This window comes from Triturus cristatus, chromosome 6, assembly GCF_964204655.1.
Source record: "Triturus cristatus chromosome 6, aTriCri1.1, whole genome shotgun sequence".
NCBI lineage: Eukaryota > Metazoa > Chordata > Amphibia > Caudata > Salamandridae > Triturus > Triturus cristatus.
In genome coordinates this window covers 144,502,437-144,528,034 of record NC_140589.1, presented here as the reverse complement: position 1 = coordinate 144,528,034, position 25,598 = coordinate 144,502,437, and the positions used below count along the sequence as shown (strand labels likewise).

At 43.0% G+C, this 25,598-nt stretch overlaps 1 protein-coding gene across 1 annotated transcript in view; it reads right to left on the bottom strand.

Annotated features, from left to right (window-relative positions):
• PLB1 (phospholipase B1) overlaps positions 1-25,598 on the bottom strand; it is a 440,448-nt gene that overhangs the window by 204,079 nt on the left and 210,771 nt on the right. The window contains exons 27-30 of the mRNA XM_085610369.1: positions 21,576-21,671; positions 16,124-16,195; positions 13,957-14,055; positions 5,741-5,801 (exon numbers count right to left, since the gene is read on the bottom strand). Coding sequence (XP_085466495.1) covers positions 5,741-5,801; positions 13,957-14,055; positions 16,124-16,195; positions 21,576-21,671 — 328 coding nt within the window. The remainder of the gene's footprint in view (positions 1-5,740; positions 5,802-13,956; positions 14,056-16,123; positions 16,196-21,575; positions 21,672-25,598) is intronic.

Here is a 25,598-nt window from a genome sequence, read left to right as displayed (position 1 = left end):
TTACTAATTGGGAGTTGGACGACTCACTAAGGCGTGCAGGAATATGTTGAAGGGTACTGCTGCAACACTACTCCCAGATCTCATAAATGCTCTTGCGAATAGGACCCATTATATCTGTATACCAGTAAATAATATACTCAGTTGTTGCCCTTAAAATTTGGCATGGTTCTGCTGACATGGACCATTTATGGCCTTCAAGCCCTATAACCTATAAACCCTTCTCCTTGGTCTGGTACTGAGTCATACCGCAGGCATTTATTGAAGGTTGGCACATCTGGGGCACTCTGAAAGACATGTGTTTACATTCTGTAATGCCAGAATCCTGCTCCTCTCCAGACACCTTAGCAATCTTAATTTGCCAAAAGGGCTTTATGAGCCAGTGAGCAAGAACCTTCTACCGAGGTGCACCATACGTAGAAAGCAAGAGCCGGGGAGAGAGAAGCACCCTCTGTCTGTCTGGTTCACTCACCTAAAACTGAGACGGGTAGTCTGCCTACTGCTGCACTAGTATGAGATGATGCTCTTTCTCGCCTGGCTTGGTCAGGAGCCATGACATGCTAATGCTACTGCTGCGGGTGCCCCCAGAAGTGCCTCCACCCCTCACCTTCTAACATCAGACCAGATGTCATTTAGGAAAAGACAGTGTCAAGGTCACATGAGGCTATCCCTCTGCAGCACTCCTGAGAAGCGAATGAGGTATATGTCCATTTTGTAAGCTGTGCATTTGAGGCTTTATATTGGCATTTGTGCATACTGTTAAATTTGAGGCTATAGATGGACATTTGAAGTGATGCCGGGGCATATGTTGGCAATTGTTAAGCATTTGAATATGCACCTGGTCATTTGAAGTTCTCCCAGCATGTGTAACTGAGCACCAACATTTGCAACTAACTCTGGGCTTTGGAAGTGTGTGTTGGCAGTTGAGGCTGTTTCTCAGTCTACTGTGGCTACGCCTGGATATATGATGGCTGTGCCTGGATATATGATGGTTGTGCCTGGATATATGATGGCTGTGCCTGGATATATGATGGCTGTGCCTGTATATATGATGGTTGTGCCTGGGTATATGATGGCTGTGCCTGGATATAAGATGGCTGTGCCTGAGTATATGATGGCTGTGCCTGTATATATGATGGTTGTGCCTGGGTATATGATGGCTGTGCCTGGATATATGATGGCTGTGCATGAGTAGATGATAGCTGTGCCTGGATATATGATGACTGTGCCTGTATATATGATGGTTGTGTCTTGGTACATGATGGCCGTGCCTGGATATATGATGGCTGTGCCTGGATATACGATGGCTGTGCCTGGTTATATGTTGCCTGTGCCTGGGTAGACAATGGATGTTCATAAACACAGTGATCCACCCACAGATAGGTATGATATGTCAGAATCGCCCACATGAAACATGTATCCCACGGTGGTGGAGAATACACTCAGGTTGTTAAAATACCCCTCACACACCAAAAGGGCCCTTGGTGTCATGCTTCATCATAGGGGTCTTCCCGCCCCTCTACGGGACGGGGCGTGCTACTACGTACGTTTGCGTGGGAGCACTGATCTTAATGAGACAACTATGTGTGATGCGAGGGCGTGAGAGGAAGGGTCAGGAGTGATTAGACAAGTGAATTTAAAAAATACCTGGCTCTGTGGTCTAGAAACTTTTAATATACCGTTGAGCTGGTATTAATAAAAAGTGAAGGGGAGGAGGTATGGATGCCTCAATGAGCTGTGCCTCCTATATGTGTCGACATGTTTCGAAGCTCCCCAAGCTTCTTCTTCAGGACCTTAAGGATCCCTTCCTAAGAACTCACTGTGATGTGTACTTAAAAAAAGGTGTAAGGTAAGTAATGCCTAAATAGGTCTTTTATGGTCCATAAACTTGTTATTGAGAAATGTAATGACCTCATGAGCTTGTAGACCGAGTGGTAGGAGTGCCAAATTAGCTATACCCCAAAGGAACAATGTCCTGCCACGATAACCAGCCCGGTCAGCTCCGTCGGTGCTGGAGTTCTTAGGAAGGGATCCTTAAGGTCCTGAAGCTTGGGGAGCTTCGAAACATGTCGACACATATAGGAGGCACAGCTCATTGAGGCATCCATACCTCCTCCCCTTCACTTTTTATTAATACCAGCTCAACGGTATATTAAAAGTTTCTAGACCACAGAGCCAGGTATTTTTTAAATTCACTTGTCTAATCACTCCTGACCCTTCCTCTCACGCCCTCGCATCACACATAGTTGTCTCATTGAGATCAGTGCTCCCACGTAAACGTAGGTAGTAGCACGCCCCGTCCCGTAGAGGGGCGGGAAGACCCCTATGATGAAGCATGACACCAAGGGCCCTTTTGGTGTGTGCGGGGTATTTTAACAACCTGAGTGTATTCTCCACCACCGTGGGATACATGTTTCATGTGGGCGATTCTGACATATCATACCTATCTGTGGGTGGATCACTGTGTTTATGAACTCATGATTGGGAGGATGTATCCACCTCCACTACTCTTTTGAGTGGTACCTCTCTACTCCCCACTTTGTTCCTTTTCATAGACAATGGATGTTCCTGGATATATGATGGCTGTGCCTGAATAGATTATAGCTGTGCCTGAATATATGATGACTGTACCTGGATATATGATGGCTGTGCCTGGGTATATGATGGCTGTGCCATGCATTTGAGGTTGCAGTTTCACATACAAGGTTGCAGCTTGCCATTTAATGACTACACCTAAGTATGTGATGACTGCGCCCCTGGCATATAATGACTATGTTCCTAACATTTAGAGGCTGTGCCTAGGGTATATCAGGAAGACAACCTCGCTTATATAGGTGGAAACTAAAAGAGGATTTTATCTGCTTTCGCAACTGTTTTGGTATTTTATTAACCTTGCACTTATTTATTTCAGTGAAGCCAGTTTTTGTGAGATCATCAATTCCATAAATTGCACAAACCTCTTCTGAAGTGGAGGGGTTGAGACTGGAATGGAGGGGTGGGAAAAGGCTGTGTAATGCCACTTTCTAAGATGACACTAGGGCAAAATACACAATAGGCCACGTCCACAACTCTAGGCATTTTCAATAAGGTAACTCCCATGCATCTAAATTAATTTTAACATAGTCCTCAAGTTCCCCTTCAGGTTCAGAAAATAAGTAAAGTTAATCCGAATGATGGCCTGAACAGAAAGAATTGTCATCAAAATGTGTTATGGTGTGGTATGTGCAAGACAGCTGACAAGTACAATTGTAAAGATCACTAGCTGTGTTGGTAGGCAACATCTTAAAGTCAGGGATTGAAGCGTTCAAAGTTACTAGTCTGAGCCACTGGCAAGGTGATGGGGATTACAGTCCTCCCCCGCATTTCCCTGCTCCTCCTTCTCTTGGTCCCTTACCCCCTCCTCCTCCTCCTCTGGCTCGCCCTCCCCTCCCTCGTTCAATCCCCCTCCACATCCCCCTTCACCCTCCTCCTCCTGAATCCCTCTCCAAAGCTCTGCATGAATGCCCTTTAACCGCATTGCTTAACAAGTACATATTAACATTACACAATCCATGCAAACGTTTTACATTGAAATACTCAGGGAGAGGGTTGTTCAACCTCTGCTCCCAGCAACGAAATTCGAATAATGTCAATGCAAGGTCTAGAGGATTTTATCATTGAAATAATTTCCTTTCACCCTTCCTATGGGCCTTGGCCTTTGATCAGGATGCAGATCATGGGTGATAGCCAATGGAGAAGTGTAATCTTGATCCCATCTGGGATACCATAGGAGTGCATCATAATCATGAGTAGTCAGCACTCGAATATATTCTGTGCGATTAAATGTTACTAAGGAGAGGAGAGTGGAGTATTGCATATTTAAAATACTCCACCTGGAGAATTTGTGTAGAGAACATGATTAATAAAGGTCTATGTTACATTTATATATTAATATGATAGGAGAAGTTAGCAAAATGTGTCCCAATGTGAGGTTAATAAGTTAGAATGTGTATGTGTAAACTAATGTTTAAACATTTATACGTGTGACAAAAATTATTTTTATGTAGGTGCATCTAGTGTGACATCTTCATATTTCTTTACAATTATACATGTCTTAAGAAGCTGCATTTATTGTGTTTGTAGAAATGTGCATGTATTCTGTAACCCTGTGCACTGTTAAAGTTGACTAGCGTGAGTCTCGAGAAACCAGTGCAGGTCATGCTCATGTTCAAAATCTAACATGTAATTCGCATTTAACCTTCAATGCAGAATGCATTAGCTTGTATTTTGTTACCATTGCAGGTATGGACAAGGCCTCATTAGTTAGCATAGAAGGGTTTTGTTTTCAATAGATAGCAGGGTATGAGAAGCCAAAGCTGGCAAGGAGAAAAGCAGTAAAGAGCAAGGAGGCGAGTTCTCATTGAAGAGGAGAGGAAGGACAAATGACGTTGCAACTTGCCGATGTGGGAAAGGTAGTGCAAGTATCCAGTTGTGCCAGAGCCATGAAAATGTACAAGCACGGATCACATGGGATTATCTACCCTTATGCAATTGATATTTTATGCTGAAACGTAGTGAGGGACAGGGTGAGGCATTTTAGGGCTTCACGGGGAGCGGATCTATGCGTCTGCTTGTGTGGCTTTATGCTACTTGACCCATGGTTCGAGGGCCTTCTACTGAAGACTGCGACAGCTGACACCTTTCTGATTCCACCTTTGCTAAATGCTTCATAGCTTACGGTTGTCCCTTTAAGGTAGTAAAGGGAGCGATAGCTTGCCCATGTTTACTGTGGAAGATCATCTGATGCAGTTTAATACTCAAAAGCTATTTTTCCTGATTATTTGAATTGCCATCATAGAGTTCAGTCTTCTGCTTTGCATTATACAGGGTAGCTCTCTTCAGGAGATTTGGACTCATTTTGTTTGTGCTTTATTTATATACGATAATGTTGAGATTGGTATACATTGACTTGTTTCTAAATTTATAATTAAACCCTACTAAAATATGATTAAGTTGTCGAGTGGATTATTGTGTGACCAAATGTACACTGTATTGAGATGTTAGAAGTGATAGTTTTCTCCCTTTACCTCTCATGCTGCTATTATGACCATCGGTCTGAAGATAAATTTTGAGTGGGCCCGAGCTCCATCGCCAATTATCTCAAGATATTACCTTCTAGAATTTTGATTAACCACATTTTAATGCACACAAAAGATTTCTAGGTTTATATCACACTATGGAGAGCCAAAATATTATCCTGCAATAATATAATATAATATACTATATGCATTATATTATATAATAGCATATTGACTGCCACAAAATAGTTAAAGTTAGTGTTATATACAGGTCTGTAGAGATCTGCTATTCTTAACTCCACATATACATACATCAAGGTTCTATATATGTCAAGGGACATGGATTTGCAGTTAAGTATCAATCTATACTGACCTACATATATTTACCTTCATTATATTGTAATAGCCAGTATTCTTGACAACATTTTATGGCTGGATATTATGGTGGAACACCAGGTCAAATCTATGGTGCACAATATAAATGAGCGATTATTATCTTCGGGCTGAAAGATATCGGTGAAGAAATTGTGTCAGTATTTTGTGTGAGACAGTGAAAGGAGCTCAACATTTATGAAAAGTCTGACCACGGCACAATGGATCACGCACAGAAAGCAGAGACATGAGAATGGGTGCAGAGCAACATCACCACTTAGAACCAGGAGGAACTGCAATGGAGTAATAAGTACCAGAGGTCGGGGTGGAGTTGGACGGTGCTCTGTCCGTGCACAGCAGCTGGCTTCCATAGACCTGCAAGACAGTAGAACATTACTTCAGCCGTCGGTAGAGGAAGAAACCTCTGTGTTGTCCTGTCCAGAACCCTATAACTTCAGGGGCACTGAGAGAGAACACATTATTCACAATATTGGACAAATCAACAATCCTGCTAGATAGACTCTGATCATCTGACCTGAGCTGGCATCTACTCAAAATGTTCTCTGATACCATCCTCAGCATTACAGAGAGGATTCAGTGAAGGTCTACCCGGGATCCATCACAATACTTTGAGGGTGGTGTGCTATGCATTTGTACATTGCTCTTTTGAGGCATTCTGTATCGCGACAGACTATCAATGCCTTGCTGTTTGAATAGGCCATTTTGCTTGCTGCAAACATATATTTTATTTTATTATTTTTATTCTAGGGTCTTTAATTGCGAGAACATATAGTAAAGTGCATAGAAAAACAATAATCAACATAGATACAGTAAACAAATCCCAATTCAGTCACTACGTCTAAATGAAGCACTCAAACCATTAAATGCGGCCAGTAGGCCAGATTCCCACTTCCAAGCTATATTTTTAGAAACTCTTGATGTGCTGCACACTTTCTCATAAAAAAACTCTTGTATTGCATTGAAGTTGTTAATCTGACATTATGAACAAATCCAATCAAATTACAGTGGCCCATCAGTGATGAACTGCCCACTGATGAGTTAGCTTACCTACTGGAATACAGCTGAAAAGAAATATGCTCAAGTGGCTGGCATGTTTGGGTCAAACTCAGAGATATAAATAAGTCAGGATGGAGTAATGTACTCATATGTTTACTGGTTTAATGAGGTACCCGCATGTCACGTTCCAACTTGTTTGCAGAGCTCATGAGTCAACTAAACGAACCAAGGAGATGATTTATTGTTTGGTGGGTTGCCCACTAGCCCACAAAGTGAGCAAAATCTCTGGCCTCTGTGGAATGTGAAGTGGATGCACTCAGGGAACAGGTGAATAATAAGCTGGAGCCATGTGTGTTTCTGTTGCCCAAGATTAATTTCTTTTGTTTTTCACTTACTAAAATGGCTTGGGTGCATGGGTTCAATGTTTTCTTTTACCTGCCTGGACTTGGACAACAAAAACAAACGGCTTTTGCCTCACCATAAATAGGGTGGGATATTACCACTGTGATCAGGTGTCTAAGTGGCGGACAGGTCGCAGGGCCAAGATTTTCTGACAGCAGAGCTAGCTGAGGCTCCATCACCCCAGAGGTTCCACAATTCTAAACGAGGCAGCGAAACTGCAAGTTTAGCGTGGCCGCAGCTGCTCTAATTTATAGGAGAGTTTATGTTTGGCTGAACAACAAATGATATCTACAGTTGTCTCAGATGCTGAAGTAACTGGACCAGAGGACTTCCCCATGGGTTAGTTCCCAATTCAATTCTAGTACGGAAGATCAGTGTCTAAACACATAGACAGTCCTTTCTTCCTACTTCTTCTTCCGATGGTCATAAGTCTGGAGTTAAAAGTCTTCTTGAACAGATGAGTTGTGTGAACTGTCTTAACGCAGGGTAAGCCCTATACTTGCAGGTTGGGGTTGTTTCATAGCCTGTGCCCCTTTCCTTTCAACGGAAACCAGCATTAGTAATACCAATAGGATTACATTGGCATTTACATGGTATGTTGTAAGTACTTGTTTTGTTAAATACTTGTTGGATCTTGTGGTAAGTTTTTTTAGTTGCATAATATATTTGAATTGTAATAGATGCATATATGTATTTATAACTTTCAAGCAAAAATACCAAAATCGAATTATAAGACATTTGAATAGAACAGAAAGTAAGATAGGTTATGCTTTTTTAAAATTAAGTATTTGTTGGATGTGCATTTCTTTAATTTAATATTGCATATTGCGTAACACTAAAGTAGTATAAAATAAGTACAACAGAATCAGAGAAGAGCAAGAGAGTTTATGTTAGTAGAAGTGAGTGAGATGTTTTATTTTGAAGAACATTTGAAGTACTAGTACAAATGTTGAACTGGATGGAACGTTAGTTTAATTTGCTTAGTGTCCATATTCTGAGATGGAGAGGGATTGTGGTGGTTTGCTGCTGTGCTGTTAGCTTTATGTTACTGTACAGTACATTGGGAATGTTTGAAAAGTGTTATGTTTGGATCCTGAAAGTTTGGAAGATGTGTGAAAGTTGTTGCTATAGTGCGAAAGTTAGAATGTGAGAAGTATGTAGTTTGTGCAGGTAGTATTTGTGCATTGTGTTTATTCAGAGCGGTTTAATCATTTCGATCATACAGCCACTGCAAAACACTTTTTCAAATTTAATAGGGATGCGCTTAACAACTCCGTCAATGTGGTGAAATTCCACACAAATGTAACTTACCTCTCTTTCACAAAACCTCCATTTTATGGCTGATATCAGATATGTGAACTGCATAGAGGTAGGGCGGGTAGGTGTGGTTGGTTTGGCAGTGTTGGTATGGTGGGTTAGGTGTCACTGGTAAGTGTGTTAAGTAAAGTAGGTAAGTACAGGGGGCTAGGTATGCCTGGAATATTTGGTATTTTGGGTATGTTAGGATGAGTATGTGAGGTTAGGCAGATAGCTTAGGTAGTTAGATGTGATAGTTCATGCATGTCTGGTAGATAGGTATGGTACGTGTGTATGATAGCGGCCTATAAGAGGCTAGGGATGGGAGTATAGGTAGGATAAGTGTGAAAGGTTAGATCGTTAGGCATGTTTTTTTTATTTTTTATTATTTTATTATTGGCAGGTGTGATGCGTAGGTTCGGTGTGGTAGGTAGGTTTGGTTAGTTTGGTAGTTATGTATAATAGGTTAGCTATGGTTAGCACTGTGTCTTTATGATAGGCTAATGTAGTCAACTAGCAGCACTTCCCAAACAAAAACCCATAACTCATCAATTAAATGATGCTATGTCAGTAAAGTAAATACATAAAGAACACAATGTTTTCACTTGCAAGCACCTGCAGTGTAAAAGATGCACTACTTGATGCCTCATCACCAAAACTTAAAATGAACACATACGGGAAAATGTAACCATTCACAAAATTTTATAGCCTTGTTGGGCAGCCCAAACAATGGAAAGCCATTTAATGACATGAAAGCCAATGGCTGAAAGGGGCTGAGCCCCAAGCCCTTTCTCTATACTTCTTCCTGTTGTACTTTTTTCAAGTATGGGTGGCATGAGGTTATTCAGCCTCTAAAGCTCTCTGTAGTCAATGTAATAAGGCCCTGGGCATGTGTGGTTAAGAAAGCTTGACCTGTTAAGTCAGCATAAGTTATCTGAATAGGGTCAATAAAAGTAGCACGAGGGAAGGGAGAAGCTGGTGTATTACATATCACATATGTGGTCTATAATCAAATTTGTGTGATGTATCTTTCTCTCCTGCATAGAAAGAATGAGTTTAGAAAGAAAAGGAGACATTATGGTTGCCAAGATGTGAGCAATAATTTTACACCCCGAATGAGTAAAGAGGAATGATAGAAAGAAGAGCAGAAAGTGGAGGTCTGGTATTTATTGCTTTTTAAGTGTAAAATATTAGTGTCCTCAAGAAACCTTTTTGTGTTTCCTCTGTATGTAAAACGCAACATAAAATGGGCTTCCTGAAGTTTTTCTTCCTCCAGAGTTTTATATAGCGCAAACATGACCCAAAGGTATCAGAGCGCTTTACATGAGAACCGGTTGCGTTACATGAGGACACATTCATTTTTTTGTTAGGTATGCGGAGATTCAGTGATTTGCCCAGAATCACAGGATGTTAAGCGTCCCTGCCGAGACTCGAACCCGGTTCAAAGTTCTTTAAACGTGTCTCTTTTCTTCTGCTGTAGTACCATAAAACTGAGCAATGACTTGCAATAATTCTGAGAGAATAGTAGGTGGTGACAGTTGTTCCTGCTACTGCTAAATTAATTATATTCTGTTCCACTGGGTGTACCTTAGAATCCACAATCTATATGTGTATATTTCAGTAACACCTTCCGTACATCTCAGCGACAGCACGCGCAGCAGTCATAACCCCAATTACTAATTACTGCCAAGCCCTAACTCTGGGGTACTCTAGAACTGTCCTGGTTTACTAATTGTAAAGAATAATAAACTTGGCAGTGGCAAAAATTAATTTCTAAATAAATGAATGGTGTTTCCAACATCTGTCAGGACCAGCACAGTTTTGTATTCTGCAGTGGAGAATGGGTAGCATTGTGCTCTAGAGGTCACTGTGTACATTGGTGAGTCCAGAGTGTATCCCCAGGGGACATTTATATTGAGAGATATTATGAACGTGTCAAATTCATTTTCTCTGGTGAGATAATTAATACAAAAGGGCAGTTGGAATAATGTAAATAGTCACACCTAATTGAGGCATCAGAAAAGGGAAAAACATTACACTGGTAAAAAAAAATTACCTCAAAAGGAATATGAATGAATGGATGAATGGATGGATGAATGCATTCATTTATAGAGTGTGCGGCTACTCCAAGGAGTGTCCCGGTGCTGGCCTGAGAATGAGCCACCGATTATAGTAGATGTGAAACAAAGAGATGAGTTTTCAATACTTTCATGAACTGTCTGTCACAATGAATGGAGTGGAAATGCAGCGGGAGCCTGTTCCAGGCCCTGCTCGCGAGGACAGAGAAGGAACGCCCACCAGCTCTCGCAATCGGACTTTAGTAGCCTGAACTTACAGAGACCCCGCTGACCTCAAAACTCTGGAGGGAGCACAGAGGCAGATTCTCTTTGAAGAAAGAAGGACCTGGACTGAAGCCACAGTGCATACAAATCATAGCTTTAAACACTAGCCTCTTTTTCATAGGTCAAGCAGTGCAGTAGAGACAAAGTCCTCTTCTTGACAGGCCCATTATGGGTTGGGCAGCTGCATTTTCGTCAATCTGCAGTTTCCGGATCAAATAGTCCAGTACGCTAATGTAAAGGCGGTTAGAGTAATCCAACCTGGAGGTGACCACTGCATGGATATCGGCCCTCCTAGTTTCAGCTGGGAGGAAATCCAGGACAGTCCTCAAGGGACTTAAGTGACCAAAACAGGTCCCAACCACCGACCAGGTCTGAGTGTCAAAAGATAATTTGTCATTGATTATAACTCCCTGGTGCTTAGCTGAATTTACTAGGGGAGGAAGGGATGGTTGTGGGGCTGCCATGAAAAGTCCGTCGGAGAGGGACATCCTAATCCCTACGGTGGCGCCTGCACAGGCACCGCCTCTATTGTAGGGATAGGAGTCTGACCGCCGTGCCAACCGCCCGACGTCATAATGAGGGCCATTATTGTTAAGAGAAGTCCGCAGGTCCTTTTCAATCTAAAAAAAACATTGTCTAAAACGAAAGTTACAGACTACCATAATATTCCCTGGCACTGAAAGGAACTGCTTTGTTTGTGGATTTGCTCCTTTTGAAATGGCAGAATGTTGTCACTCACAGTGAAGTTAACCAGTGTCTAAGATGGGCTCATGCGCTGCCCCATTCTGTATGCTGTAGTGAGAGTAGGACAACGGTGACTGGCACAATGCCAGGCGAATGGATGAAGAGGGCTGGCTGAAAACCCATATAGATAAGTATATTACACATATAATTGTGCAAAATCTAAATGTCTTTGTTACGCTCATACCTAAAAAGGTTAAACCCTATTGATAAAAGTGTATCTTGCACAAACCTTGGTCTTTCTGCAGCGTATTCCTGCAGAGCTGCTGGGCTGATTTAATTGCTGCTGACACGTTCTACTCTGCTCAAGAGCCAAACAAGTTTCACATTCTTGATGAAGTAATTACAGCTCTCTTTAAGTCAAGAAGTCTTTCATTTAACCCCTTCGCTGCTGCGGACATTCCGCTGCAGCGCTGGGGGGGGCAGGGGGGCAGCGTGGCGGGCCTGTGCTCATGACGGAGCCGCTCCGTCATGAGCCACGGTTGACCTGTGCTCATGACGGAACGGTTCCGTCATGACTCCGCCCATTTGCGTTGTCCCCCCGCACAGGCGGGGAAACAGCGCCGCGTAGGCGGAGCAGCCGCCAACGGGCGTGTCATGACGGAACCGTTCCGTCATGAGCACACGGCAACCGTGGCTCATGACAGAACGGTTCCGTCATGAGCGGGGAAGGGGTTAAAAGTATTTTAGGTTTTCTATGAGGCGTCCAGCTGAGGCTGCTGCAGTTTCTAAACTTCCCAACTTTAACAAATCGGGATATTCATTTAGACAAGAGTGACTTGAAACAACATCTCAGACACAAAGTAAAGGTCATCTATCTGCCAGGTAATTGCTGGAGCATGGAGCTCTGGAAATATGGAGATGTTCTATAATCTGTTTTAGGCGCTGATCATGGTTTGCCCAATTAATTATGCTAGGTGACATTCACAATGCTTCCCCAGCATCCCTACACCCCACATGAATTTCAGCAGGGTAGCCCTGGCAACAAAAATGCCCTATTGGAAGCGGGCTAAATGGATGATATGAGGTCAATGATTGGGTGATATTTATCGCACTAGAACCAGTCTGATACCTGCATTGTCAGAATATATCGGGTGCGATCAACATCACGCCCCTTTCCATGTCAGCTTTCATTATAAGCAATACATTTCCGGCCAAAGTTCATCATATGCAATATATTTCCTGCTCCTGGTTACAACTAAGGGTGGGCGGAATTTGCAAAATTGACTTTCGCAAATTATCGCGAAATTGCACAAAATCTCCGCTAGCACGCGTACCTTTTGCGAAGGTGCGCAGATTTTTTTTCCCGCCCGTTCGAGATGTGTTGTTGCGTGCTCACGGGGAAAAATGTCTCCAACTGGCCCATGCGGTCGCTAATGAGTGTGGCCATGTTGCTTGCGATGCTTATTTCCTTTTCGCGATCGCAATGACGTGTTCGCGATCGCAAACTCCCGCGGGATAGTGCGACCGGATACCAACAATCCAACATCTAGTGGCGCGCGCGAACGGATAGGAAAACTCATCGGCGAACGCAGGGACCCAGTAAGTCACTACCGCGCGCACGAGAATGCATTTTTAAAGCGCGAACAAGAAAAATACTTCCGTTTCGCGGCAGGTTGCGAAAGTTTTGACATTTTTGCGCTCTCCGCAGAACGCGAAAATGTCAAAATATCGCAAATTCCGTGAGCGGAACGAAATTTACCGCCCAGGCCTAGTTACAACAAAGTATCCTCCCATAAATTCATGTTAGTGTGGGTGTAGAGATGAATTAGTCCCTGCTTGTCTAATTTTTGCCCTCTTTGGTACTTGTGTGTAGCACCATATGATTTCATAAGATCTCAACATGTTGATTCATAGTCCCTCTACCCATGCAATATGTAGTGCTGAACAAAAGAAATTAACTGAAATATTAACCAACGTAAAGTTTCAGCCTGGGTTGACAGGACTTTTTTTATACCAAGAAAGAACACCATGTGATTCATTCCATATTCCATCATTCCATGGTCTTATAGGAATAGATCCCTTTCTGAGCCAATGCATTTTGTACCAAGTGTCAAGTGCAACAGTTTTCAAGCAGTTATGCGTCAATCTATGAGGATCACCATATTGTTGCAAATTCTCTTTATTTAAAAACAATGGCGCTGTGAGAAACAGGCGTAATACAATGCAACTCAAGCACAAAATGCAAATAATTCCCATTGGAATGCACAATCTTCCTAATTGAGAAACCACCACTGCTCACATTATAGCTACAAATATGAAAAAACACAAACACAACCAACTGTGAACCTGGCCCTTCCTCTGAAGAGGTTTCAAAACAAATTGGCAATTGCTAGAGCTTGTAAAATGTCCTCTTCATGGGCCGCTCACTGGCTTGCCCTGCGGATTGGCTGGAGAGTGGTGCCCGCTGATCAAGAAACATGCCTTACAATGTTGTCCTGTCTGACTCTTCTGCTTGCCCTGCCTATTGACTTGAGAGTCGTGCCTGTCGGTCAAGGAACATGCTTTACAACGCTGTCCTTTCTGACTCTTCAGTGCAGCCGCTGACATCCCAAATGGATGATGTCCTATTGCAGACAAGCATTATTGAGCCCTTTTCTCTCGCTTTCACCAAGTCGCTAAAAGAAAGAACTGATCTAAAATCACTTTCAACAACTGATATTGATGAGAGTACCGACCGACACACCAATCCAACCTCCACGTTCCATATAGAATCTGTTCATGGCCCTTACCGGGTCAATCTCCTGTGCCACTGTCGTTGTTGCTGGTGGTGTGGGGTAGGTTGGATAAATGTAATCGCTGTTATTGAATGTCCTCAGGAAGGGCTGTTCCTATATGAAGAAAAATAAAGTAGAAATATAAACGATGGGCACTACGACAATCCACATTTCAGATGATCTGAACACAAACAATGGCCACAGAAAGGCTTTTTCAGCCTACGGAGTGTGTTTACTTGAATCCAGGACTTCACCAGGAACAAGAGAGGTCTAACAGGTCCTGATATAGATACAAAGAAAGTATTCTTTGTTTATCAAATGAGGAAGACGTAATATTGAACATGGACCCTCATCGGTACAATGTGGTGTGTCAGCCTGTTTGCAGACAGCAGATATTTTTCTTGTTCTGCTCCTAAAGAGATGGGAACAGCCAGGAAAACAAAGGTACAATCCTATATCTAGGCTCTTTTAAGGTGAATGAAGGCATAGCAGGATTTCTGAAGTATCTTAGCACAGGGAAGCAAAACACTCTAATCTTGAGACATATACCATTTCAGGTTAGCAAAGTCAAGATAAGTGTACAATTAACAGACTTGAAGGAGATTTTGTCATTACACTTGGTATTCACATAATCTTGACTGTTTCTTAGACACAGATGGTCATGGTAGCCTTTCGTCCTTCAATGTGTTAGAAATTAAGAGATTCTTATAGATCCATTCAACAAGGTCCCACAGGCTATTAAAGGGCTCTTGCCTTAGACACCATTTGGCAAAAATTGTCATCATATTTGAGTATGAGTGTCTTGCCAGTGACTGATAGAGCTCTGAAATCAGCTATGTGAACAAACTCAGTGGCCCTCCATCCTACCCAAGACATGTGAAGCACTGTGTTAAACTTTTAGTACATGTAAAGCATAAATCTGTCCCTGGGATGGTCTCTTAGCCAGGAGGTTATCTGAAACGTGCGTTGCCACACAACTCTGGGCTATCAGGATATACACTACCACATAAATGTAGCTGTCTGTGCACCTCGTTGTATATGACTTCATTACATTGCACATGCTGCAAGATATAGGCATTTGGTATTAGGAATATCTGGTCCTTATTGCTTCACTCAAGGCTTGTAGCATCATTAAGAAATCTCCAGGCCTCCTCTAATGTACAAAGCAAAACATGCCTTTGGATCACGGGAGATTTCCTGCCCTAAAATCTTATGAGATCCACAGTCTGAAAATACTCTCCTGTTCTGATCTTCCGATCGGCTCATCCTGTATCTCAACAGATAGTTTCATAGTGGAAAAAGTAAAAAGGATGATTAACAACTTAGCTCATGCTCCAGAAAAAGGTAAAGGTCCATGTAAATATTCATTCACTGATTTCTTTATGTCTTTCAACTGAGGTGTGTTCATGTAGATCAATTGATCACACCGTCTGTTTTAGAGATGTGCAACATGTAACAAATTCTGGCTTAAAATGACTCTCATCACAAGACCTTCTGAGGGAAAATTGTAAGGAACAGGGTATTTCCGCACTGGATCTCGTCAACACATCCTTATATCAATTCATTGCTTTTGAGGTTCCCTGCATGCAATATGTAGCGGCGCTTCAGAATTTGGCCGCTGGAACAAATGTTCCTTATTAACAAATGTGTCTTGTTCTCATGGAATTACATATATCTTATATAGAGAAGCCCTTTAATGGTTATCAAGAGCTTGGGACTGACCTATGTTATCAACGGCCCATCATGCTACCTAAAACGGTTGGAGGGATCGCATCTTCTGAACTAATATATAAACTTGTGATGGTGGTAAGCTGACCCCCAGTTTTGGCAGAGACACAAGGTCATGAAATATCCTACAGTAAGAGGTGGTCACCTTTTTTTCCCTTCAAGGTTACTGGAATGTTTTCATTTATAATCATACAACAAATGCCATTGGGCAAAGTAATCACTCAGGGAAGGTAGCCCATCAGTCTTTGCAGGAAGGTCAGTTTCAAAATTGTCACTGAAGATGCTGGGAAGTGGACTCTAACCTCTGCCGGCACATGCACAGTTGAGCATGATTACCACAGTGACTCCAGCCACATTCTTGCATATAAAAGTTCTTCTCCTTCTGCCCTCCCCCAGGGATGCCGTCTACAGTTGTGTTTCCACTTTACCTGCTACAGTTGTGTTTCCACCTTACCTGACTTGGGCACGTGAGTTCAATAAGTGCATCAAGGCTCTGGTTATCTGTCTTCTGGCCCAAGGGCTCCAGCTGCATCATTAATCCCAAAAAAAGAAAAGTAGAAAGAAAGAGAGAGGTTAGCAAAATTAATCGAAGGAGGGAACACAACCAAGGGCTGATTACATTACTTTAGTAAGCAGCTCTCTTATTGCGTCAAGTGGACATGATGCTAAGCTTGCTCTGTCACAGTTACACTGAGAAGGCAACACGGCTCACTTAACACAAGTTAATAGTGGACTATATGCCATTGAACAAAAAGCCATTGGTCACTGGGACTAAGCAGACCATGGTCCTTATTGGGAGGGTGGTGGCAACGGGAAAACATCGTATTTCTGTGGTCCAATTTACTGCTTAATCAAACCTTTTATTCTATCAGGTTCAGTTACAGGTGAATGTAATTGGGCATGAGAGGGTAGTCATGATAAGTATGAGAGATGGACAAGAGTATAGACATAAATGAGAAGAGAGTACAACAGATGGTGAATGGAGAAAAGGTGACTGTGGAGAGAATAAAACTTACAGAAGAAAGAGTATAAAGGATAAAGAGATTGGTAGACTAGAATCTGAGGAGAGTGGACATCAATCAAGAAATAGAAATGACTACAGAGAGTAGAAATGACTGTGGGGAGTGATTAAGGTGAGAGTAAAGGCGACTGAGTAGTAAATATTGAGCAGACTCTGGAGAAGGGACCAACGAGATGATATAATGCACTGGGGAGAGCATAGCAGTTCCCAAGGAGATACTAGAATTCATTGATTTATAAATAGAGTGACATTATTTGAGAAAGAAGAGGATAGAAATGAGGTTTGCCTTAGTGCTTGGTGCCTAAAAGAAGATAGATAATGTCATATAAAAAGATGATGTTGGGAAAGGAATTTCCCCTGCGTGGTGAACAGAAGTGTACACATGTCCTGAATTCCAGTCTGCATGTGACATTGGCATTCTGACATTGTGTTTGGCCCTGTGTCACACTTATCTGGTGTGTGCACCAAAGCCTTGGTTAGTCCCTGGTAATGGGAGGTCCAGAACCTGCTCTGTGACTTTGTGGGTGCACCAAGCATAGTTTCATAGTGGGCCATGCCTGTTGTAAGCCACAAAAAGCGTTGGTGGCAGCATCCCAAGTTTTTGTGAAACAGTAGCATGACCTGACCTTTTTCTCTGTGTCAGAGCGAGGGTTGTCTACCGGTGCTTCTCATGTAAAGTTCAGTTATGTGAACCCATATCCTTGCACTGACTCATTCTGGGTGTGTGTCCAGTCTGTATATGTGCAGAAGGGGTGTGACAAATGTATGGTAGAAGGTCTCTGTGTGTGATTCTGAGTTCTGGGAACAGTGGGACCCATTTTCGATGGCCACTGACTGGAGGGTGCAGATCCAGACACTGAAGTGAAGGAGAATGGAGACAAAGATACATTTAGAAATTCATGGGATGGCCTTGTTAGCAAGGGGCTGCTGATTATTGCTTCCATAGCTTTGACATTTGGTAAACGGTCTGGGTGAGGGGTGGGACTGTAGTTTCTGTTGTTCAAGGGGAGGAAGTTTCTAGGCAGGACCTGTTTGTTGGTCTGTTCCTGATTACTTTTTCAGGAAGGCTAATGGCATCCAGGTGCAGAGATCTAACATCTCACTCTGCCCTAGTTTTGATAATCATGTGTGAAGCCAGCATGATTTCTACCTGCTGTGAGAGCCATCACCTCCCACAAAAGGCTGTGTCTGAGGAAGAGCAAGAAAATAAAAATTGAAAGAGAGCTGCCCCAAACTGGTTGTGACCTTAGACTGGGGATGAACATCTCCAGAAGCCCGCCTGCCGAAAGGAAGGGAAGGAGTGTGCCTGGTACTGCAGGAGAGGGGAATAGCCAGATAGAGCATGCAACTGCAAGGAAGCCAAGCCAAGCACACCTTGAGTATGGAATGGGTCCCCTGGTCTCACTAAATACACAGTTCTGATTGTTAGCCACATCAAGCCTTCTGTGAAAATCAAATATTGAGTGTTTGGCACTCCACTATGACTGAGGGACTGGTGCTGCCACTGCCAACGTCAGAGACCAAATGCTCCATTAACACTGAGGTAAGTGCCTGGAACTGGGAAAGTACTCCGAGATTCGCCTGGAGGCTTCATCTGACATGCCAGCATCCCATCAGCATCCGCCCTTTTATTCAAAAGATACGATAAGCACTGGGTTGGGCAATATGTTGACTGTTGAGTTCTGAGCTCTGGTCCCCAGAAGCATTTGGCGACTTGCCCTTGCTACCCTGAGAATCAAGTGCTGAATTGGTGTAGTTGGCAAAGCTTGTAGAGGCATTGTATGGCAGATCCCAGAACACCACTGGAAAATGTCCTCAATCACCATGGTTGGGGCCTAGTTGTATTTGTCTGCTCTGTGGCCCTTTAAACCACATCTGGCAGATGACATAGCTGTGAAAGACCTAGCTTTTCAATTACCCACAATAGGCAGGGCCAGGTACACAAGGAGTCTCAGCGCCAGGATACCCTCGCAGGTGATCGTATGCTTTACAAATACCCATAACAAAACAAGGTAAAGATGTGATTGCCATGGTAGAAGAAAGAGAGAAGTAAGATTAATGAACCAAAGAGACATGACATAGGATAAATATGGGCCTGGTGGAGGAAACAGAGTGACAATAGATGGACTTGCTTTTAGTAAGAGAATTTGACTGAGGAAAGATGTAGGGAGAGTAAAGACCATTAATTGGACAACGAAGGGTCATTGTTCAGAAACAAAACATATGGGAACACAAGTGAGGAAAAGGAGTAGAGATGAGAATGATAGTGACTAAAGAGTAAATTCATGAGTGAGTAAAGCAAGGACACACAAATCCCCCACTGCAAATGACTGTGAATACAGTTCTCTCTTCATGTCGTTTTTAACAATAAATTATCCATTCTCAATTTACCATACAAAGGAGAAGAAAGATTATTTTAAGAGCTTATGAACTTGAATTATTGATTATGGGAGTTTTGTATAGTGCATATTACATATGAGGGCGTCAGCGCACCTTTCAATAAGAAACCCGAAGGCTAGAGTAGCGAGGGTAAGCAAAGGTCTAACAGTAGCAAGTCAGGGGTATAATCACTAACCAGGAGGAGGGAGCAACAAGGAATTATCTACAGGGTGTTTGAGAGATGGGAAGGTGTCTACAAGTGTAAAAAATGAAAGAATAACAGTTCTAGGGCCTTCTTGTTGGGACTGCTTGACAGCTAAGTGTGCATGCCCTGAGGGCTTACGAACTGTAGGGCCAGTTTATGCGCTGCGTTGTGTTCTTCTTGGGGGCTTCCAATGAGGGGCTTGTGCAGATTGTAGGAGGAATCTAGTTCCATATTCTAGGTGCAATTCCAGAGGAAGATTGGGAGATGGTTTTCTATCACTTTTTAACATGGGCGGTTTTAAGAGTAGGGTTTCGGGACTGCGCAGGGATCAACAGCCCCCCAACAGCATGAGTTTAAACACACAGAGAGAAAGAACAAGGCCAGTCAACCTGCCTATACAAGTAGGCATCCAATTGAAATATTTTTGCATCTTATGAATTCCTTCCATCACCATTTGTGAAATGTTACTATACCGCTGCATTGGACTGAAGCATTCACAATAATTTTATTAGAAAGAAGTGTGGAGGAAGGGACTTTGGGGAAGTAGCTTTGGGGCCAAAACAGAGAAACTCAGGAAGAACCGTCCACTTTGTGGTATACAGCTGTCATGACCAAATGTGTTCAAGAGGAAGGCTAGAAAGTTCTTCCTGAGTTGGTGCAAATAACTCTGCCTTGAGTTCTTGCTATACCTTTCCATACATTTTTATTCCATTCAGTGTATTATGTATAAACTGGTGAACAACAACGTACTGTACGGTGGCCAGCCCTGGGGTCAGTGGCATTTAGAGGGATAGAGGGAGAGTGAAAATGTAGGGATATTGTGACAGACGTACTGTTTCAAAAGAAAGGGGTAAGTGTTTAGCCATATTTAAAGGTATTGTTTCTCTAAGAGGTGGTGGGTTTTCAACTTTTTCCTGAATAGTATGAGAGTTGGTGTCATTCTGGTGTTGATGGGGGTGACCCTTCCATAATCTGAGTGCGTGAGCAGAGAAGGCCTGTTTTCAGTCTTTTCCTTTTTTCCAGTGCTTGACCTCCAGTCTGGCTGTGTCCACTGACCTAGTCAGGTGTTGTCCCCCTGATATGTGTTTGCTAGATAGGTTATCGTTTTGGTATAGAGTGCCTTGTACAGAGGGTCCTTATGATAATCCAGGCTTGCAGGGGGGGCAGTGTAGATCCTTCAGCTGGGCATGATGTTGTCACATGTCTCCAGACCCTTGAAGAGGCGTGCACTGCATGAAGGATGCCTTTCAGGGGAACCAGGGTGTTGTCTGGAAGAAGACGATTGAGAAAGGCGTTGCCTCCATCTACATGGTAGCGGACTAGGGATTGTACCGTCATTCTGGCATTTTCATGTGGTAGAAAGGATTTCACTTTGTTCATCTTGGTTGAGCCCATTGGAGTATTCTTCCCTCACTTAATGCTAATGGATGATTGAGTGTATCCTTCCGCTTTGACTTCAGTACTTTATGAGATCTGCGCAAGGAGCTACTTTGCAACTCTATCCCTTTCTTTTTGAAATAATAATACAAAACAGGACTGTACCAGAGGCAAGGGAGTCTTCAATAATCTGCTTTTGGTTCTTGTCTGGCTAAAACGTGCTAACACTGCACACATTACCATATCTTTGCATTGAGAATGCCTTTTCTCTTTTCAGCTGGTACTGATATGGGGATCCGGGTTGAATGATGAGAAAGGGGGCGGCAGAAAGATTTGTTCTCTCCAGGGCAATAGGAGTCTGACAGAGGCTATTGGGAGATGCTGAGAGGATGGGGTCCAGTGTATTGCGTATGGGGAGGGTTGGGTTAGTGATGGGTTGTTTTATTTCAGGTGTGTTGAGTAGAGTTCCTTCATGGATTTGGTCGCCGGGCAGATGGAAGACTCAGAGACACGTCAGATGGGAGTGTTCGATGGAGGCGGAGATGATAAGGTGGACTCCTTCCAGGAAATACCTGTGGACTCTGTGTGGTCTGTAGATCAAATTAAAGCAGTTGCGGAGGCTGTGAGAGGAAAGTTAGAAAAAGATCAAAAGTCTTGAGGGTGATAACTGCCCAGCCTGCATGGCCATGATGACTTCTAAATGACTGTGAGTCCATGGCATGTTTCGTATGCGGTCTATGAGTCAGTTGTTGTAAAATGGGAGTCGTATGTTGTACAATGGGAGTCGTATGTTGTAAAATGGGAGTCGTATATTGTAAAATGGGAGTATCCTGGATTTGTGTGGTGGAGAATGTGAACCAGGTTACTGTGATGAAAAGTGTGATTAGACTGTGAGGACTGATCGCAGAGAGTTATAGTGCTTACCATGTTGTTCCATAGCGCCCGGGCGCCTAGTGCGTGGGTCTTCTCGCTGAAGTGGAAGCAGTCCGGAGAAAAGAACGAGCTGTCCGGCAACCCATCCTGTCACAAGAGACAAGCAGTTTTAGCAGAAGATAACACTACATACTATGGTACTCTGTCTCCCCATCTTAAGTGGACTACTCTTGCTTCCAAGAGAGGGTGGAAATGTCAGGTATCCAGATTGCAGCTAAATTGTATTAACTAATTACATTCCTGAATATAAGGCCTCACCTCTTTTGAAATGTGGTCACCTTTGTCTTCACCCCTCAATCCCAAACCTGAAGAGCTGCACCATTATGTACAAATGTATGGACATCCTGAAGAGTTAAGTTAGATTTTCACAACTAGATTAAGATGAAAATGGAAATAATACTGAGCAAAATGACACGCGCAATTAAAAAGATGGCATTTAAAACTCAGCTACTTACTGTGGCAATCAATGCATGAGAAACTGTGGGGAAACAGCTAAACTTAACGCCTCTTGATTGGTGCAATCATTTTGATTAGGTTTTACCATATTCTACAGCAACAAATCACCACATCCCTACTTTCAGTAACAAAAACCTGCTTTAAATGGCAGCACACATGCCATAAAAGAACCCCATAAGCAATGGGGTTAAGTGCAGGATAACGCTCGAAGTGGTGTTAGAGGATGTCCCAAAAAGGAAGTGGGTGTTCAGAGACAGGCTACCTGGCCACATCTGGCTATCAGCAGCCCATGAAACACACAAGAAGAGATGGGACGACACTTGCAGTAAGTCTAAGCACGGGGGGCGGATCTGTTGCTCACTGTGCCACTGGAACCGACCTACACCCGACTGAAGAGCCCCAATCAGGGTGATGTTGGTCTTGGGTTGCTTTTGTTGTAGATCAGAGAGGACCTGGCTTGGCAGATCAGGCTGGACTGTTCCTATTGGAGCAGGGTCGTGGCTGATTTGCATAGGGCTGGTCTAATCTGAGGTGGCATGGTGGGCAGAAGAATGATAGGCTGTAATGGTCCCCCAGGCGATTGCCATTGGCTAGGCTTATTGAAAGTGTCCTTCCATCACCTTTTGTGTGTTTGATATCAGCAGTCCATGATCAGCACAACAAGCCGATCGGCTTCATAAAACAGGCTTGAAACAGTCTATCAACGTAACAATAATAAAAAAACGACTTAATGATGTTTTCATATGCCAATGCACATATCACCGCATGTGCTTAGGAATGAGTTTTTCTCACCGCATGTAATGAGAACCCAAGGGTCCTCACTGGACCGCATTGAAAATTGCCTTCTATTTCTGAGCCCCCTGTTTTTTGAGGTCCCATCCTTTCCTTTGATCCTGGCAGCGAAGTGTCATTACAGTGTTGTGGTTTTGCCCACATGGTGGTAATGATAGATAGGGTGAACTTAAAATAAGCAGCTATATGTTCTGTCACTGCATCTGCCGGGAAAACACACTTAGGGTCATATTTACAAGAGCTTATCGCCACGAGAATGTCACTTTTTGTGACGTTCTGGTGGTCATAAGCCCTTCACCTTATTTACAAGGTGGCGTTAAGCCACTTAACATGGCTTAACGCCACCTGCTAAATAAGGCCCCTTTCACAATACACTTAGCATGAAAGGGGAGGGCAATGGGTGCTGCGGTGGGTGTTTTGCCGCAAGACCCATTGATTTTGACGCTGCCCCCTATTTACAAGGGTGGCGTAAATATGGGGCACTGTCAAACATACGACCAGGGAAAGCCTGGTCTTAACATGGTGAAACAAAGAGAAATAATTAATTTCTCCTCGTTTTGGCTGTTTGTTTGTGTGCTGCATTATGCAGTACACATCGAAACAGTAAATCGCCATTAGTGATTGTTCATGTGCACACGAACAATCATTTAAAAATGACGAGTTGCAACTTCTATGTGTGCTGCACAAAGCAGCACATACAGAAGTTACAAATTGCAATTACTGATTGTTTATGTGCAGGAAGGGACACCTTGCAAGGGTGCCTGCATTGGCGCTAGGCAGCTAAATTTAGCGCCAGTGGTAAAGGAAACGCAGGGGTGTGCCACATTTTTGTAAATGCGGTGCATCTCTGCGCTGGAAAGCAGTTGGAGTGCGGTGTAAGCAATCTTGGCTTAATGCCGCGCTCCAACACTTTCCTTGTAAATATGCCCCTTAATTCCACAAGAATGAGAATATCAAACAACTGGAATACTTTCCAATTTATAGTAACTTTTTTTAACTATAATAGCATCTAGAATTTCAACATTCACTAATTTGTGATGGGGTCACTTCTCACTGCTGCTGTTTTGAGTAACATTTTAACAAGAGATACATTTCTACAGAAGTGGTGCATTGTACGTCAATCAAGAAGATGTAGTCTGTTAAAGTCCCAGGTACTTCATGCCAGTCCCAGCATTATTCAAAGAAAATCTCCCATAATGGCTGTAGCTTCACAGGACTAAGTGAATGTTGTGAAGGAGTGAAAAACATGTTTGTGCAATAACTGTGAGGTGCCTGGGGTTAGATGCAAATCAAGCAAACATTCCAGACCAGCAACATAAGCACAGCCCTCAGCAGTACTGCCACAGAAGGTCTGGCCCTCAAGTCATTGCTAGATGTTTCTATCCAGGCAAATAATAATTTGGGATTGCCTTATTATAAGAGAAATATGCCAAAGCTGGTTTGGAAGTAGACAATGTCACCCTAATATATACCATTGTCCTACACTATGTGTTGTAGTCGAAGAGAGCACAATGTGAGCGGCATTTGAACAGCTCAATATATAAAGACAATTGAGTCCCTAAATGTTTTTGAAATTTCATTATGATTTTATGAAAAACATAAAAAGCTAAATTGGCATTGTTTGAAACTGGTTCTTGTGTTATTTTAGCTTTTATCCACATGGTGGCGCTAGTAGGCTATAAAGAAATTTGAAGATAGAGACATGTGAGTTGATCTCTGTGGGCCTCATTCATGAAAACTGTCGCATCGCTGCATGAAAACTGCGATGCAACAGTTTTCATTGCGCCCTCCTTGCGACATGATTGATGCGTCACATTTACTGTATGGCGCATCATGTCGCAAGGAATGACAGATACGTCAGTATTACTGACGTGTCTGTCGGTGAAAAACTGACGCATTGCTGGAGTTGTGTCTGAAGTGTGACGCAACTCCAGCAATGCAGGGGAAAGGGCTATGAATATAGCACTGCGTCAGTCTTACGCCTGCTGTGAGGCAGGTGTAAGATATTGACGCAATGGCGTCCTAGAAGTGGCACCCTGAAATCTTATAGATTTCAATGCGCCACTTCTACGAGGTTTGTTGCGGGGGAACGCCCACCCTGCATACATTATCCCTGGCACAGGTATAATGTGGTGCAGGGGTTTACAAAGTGACGCATCTGCCTAGATGCGTTACTTTGTAAATAGGGCGCAACGTGGTGCATTTTTACGCATCGTTGCGTCACGAAAATGACGCACCGTAAATAGGTGTCGCAAGTAAATAGGCCCCTGTGTTTTTTATTTTATTTTTGCAGATTTAAATACCACAAACTTGGCACAAGGGCATTAAAGCACTTTACATGAGAAACAGATATTGCATTATTCTTTTATTTGGCACTAGCGGGATTAAGTGATTTGTGCAGAATCACAGCCTAAACCAGGAATAAAACAGGTTCTCCAGTTCCAGGTTCAGCAGCTCCGGCCACTGAGCAACACCTCTCCTGATTTCTATTCACCTGACCTCCACGTCAATCCCTTGCCGAATGAGGTGGAGGTCACATCAAAGCACCCAGGGCACTAAACAGATTCCCTGTTTTTAAATTTCAGGTCGGGCTGCTGTGAGAACCTTTCCCAGCAGCCCCAGGCTGTTTTCTTTTTCAGAATGAGAACATTATCAACTTGAAGGTTAATGTGAAATGGGATGATAGGTTCAATTTATTTTCAGTTGCTTCAGTGCTCGGGGGCATATCCAGTGCTTAATTTGAGCCAGCGTTTCCGGTGCTTTGCA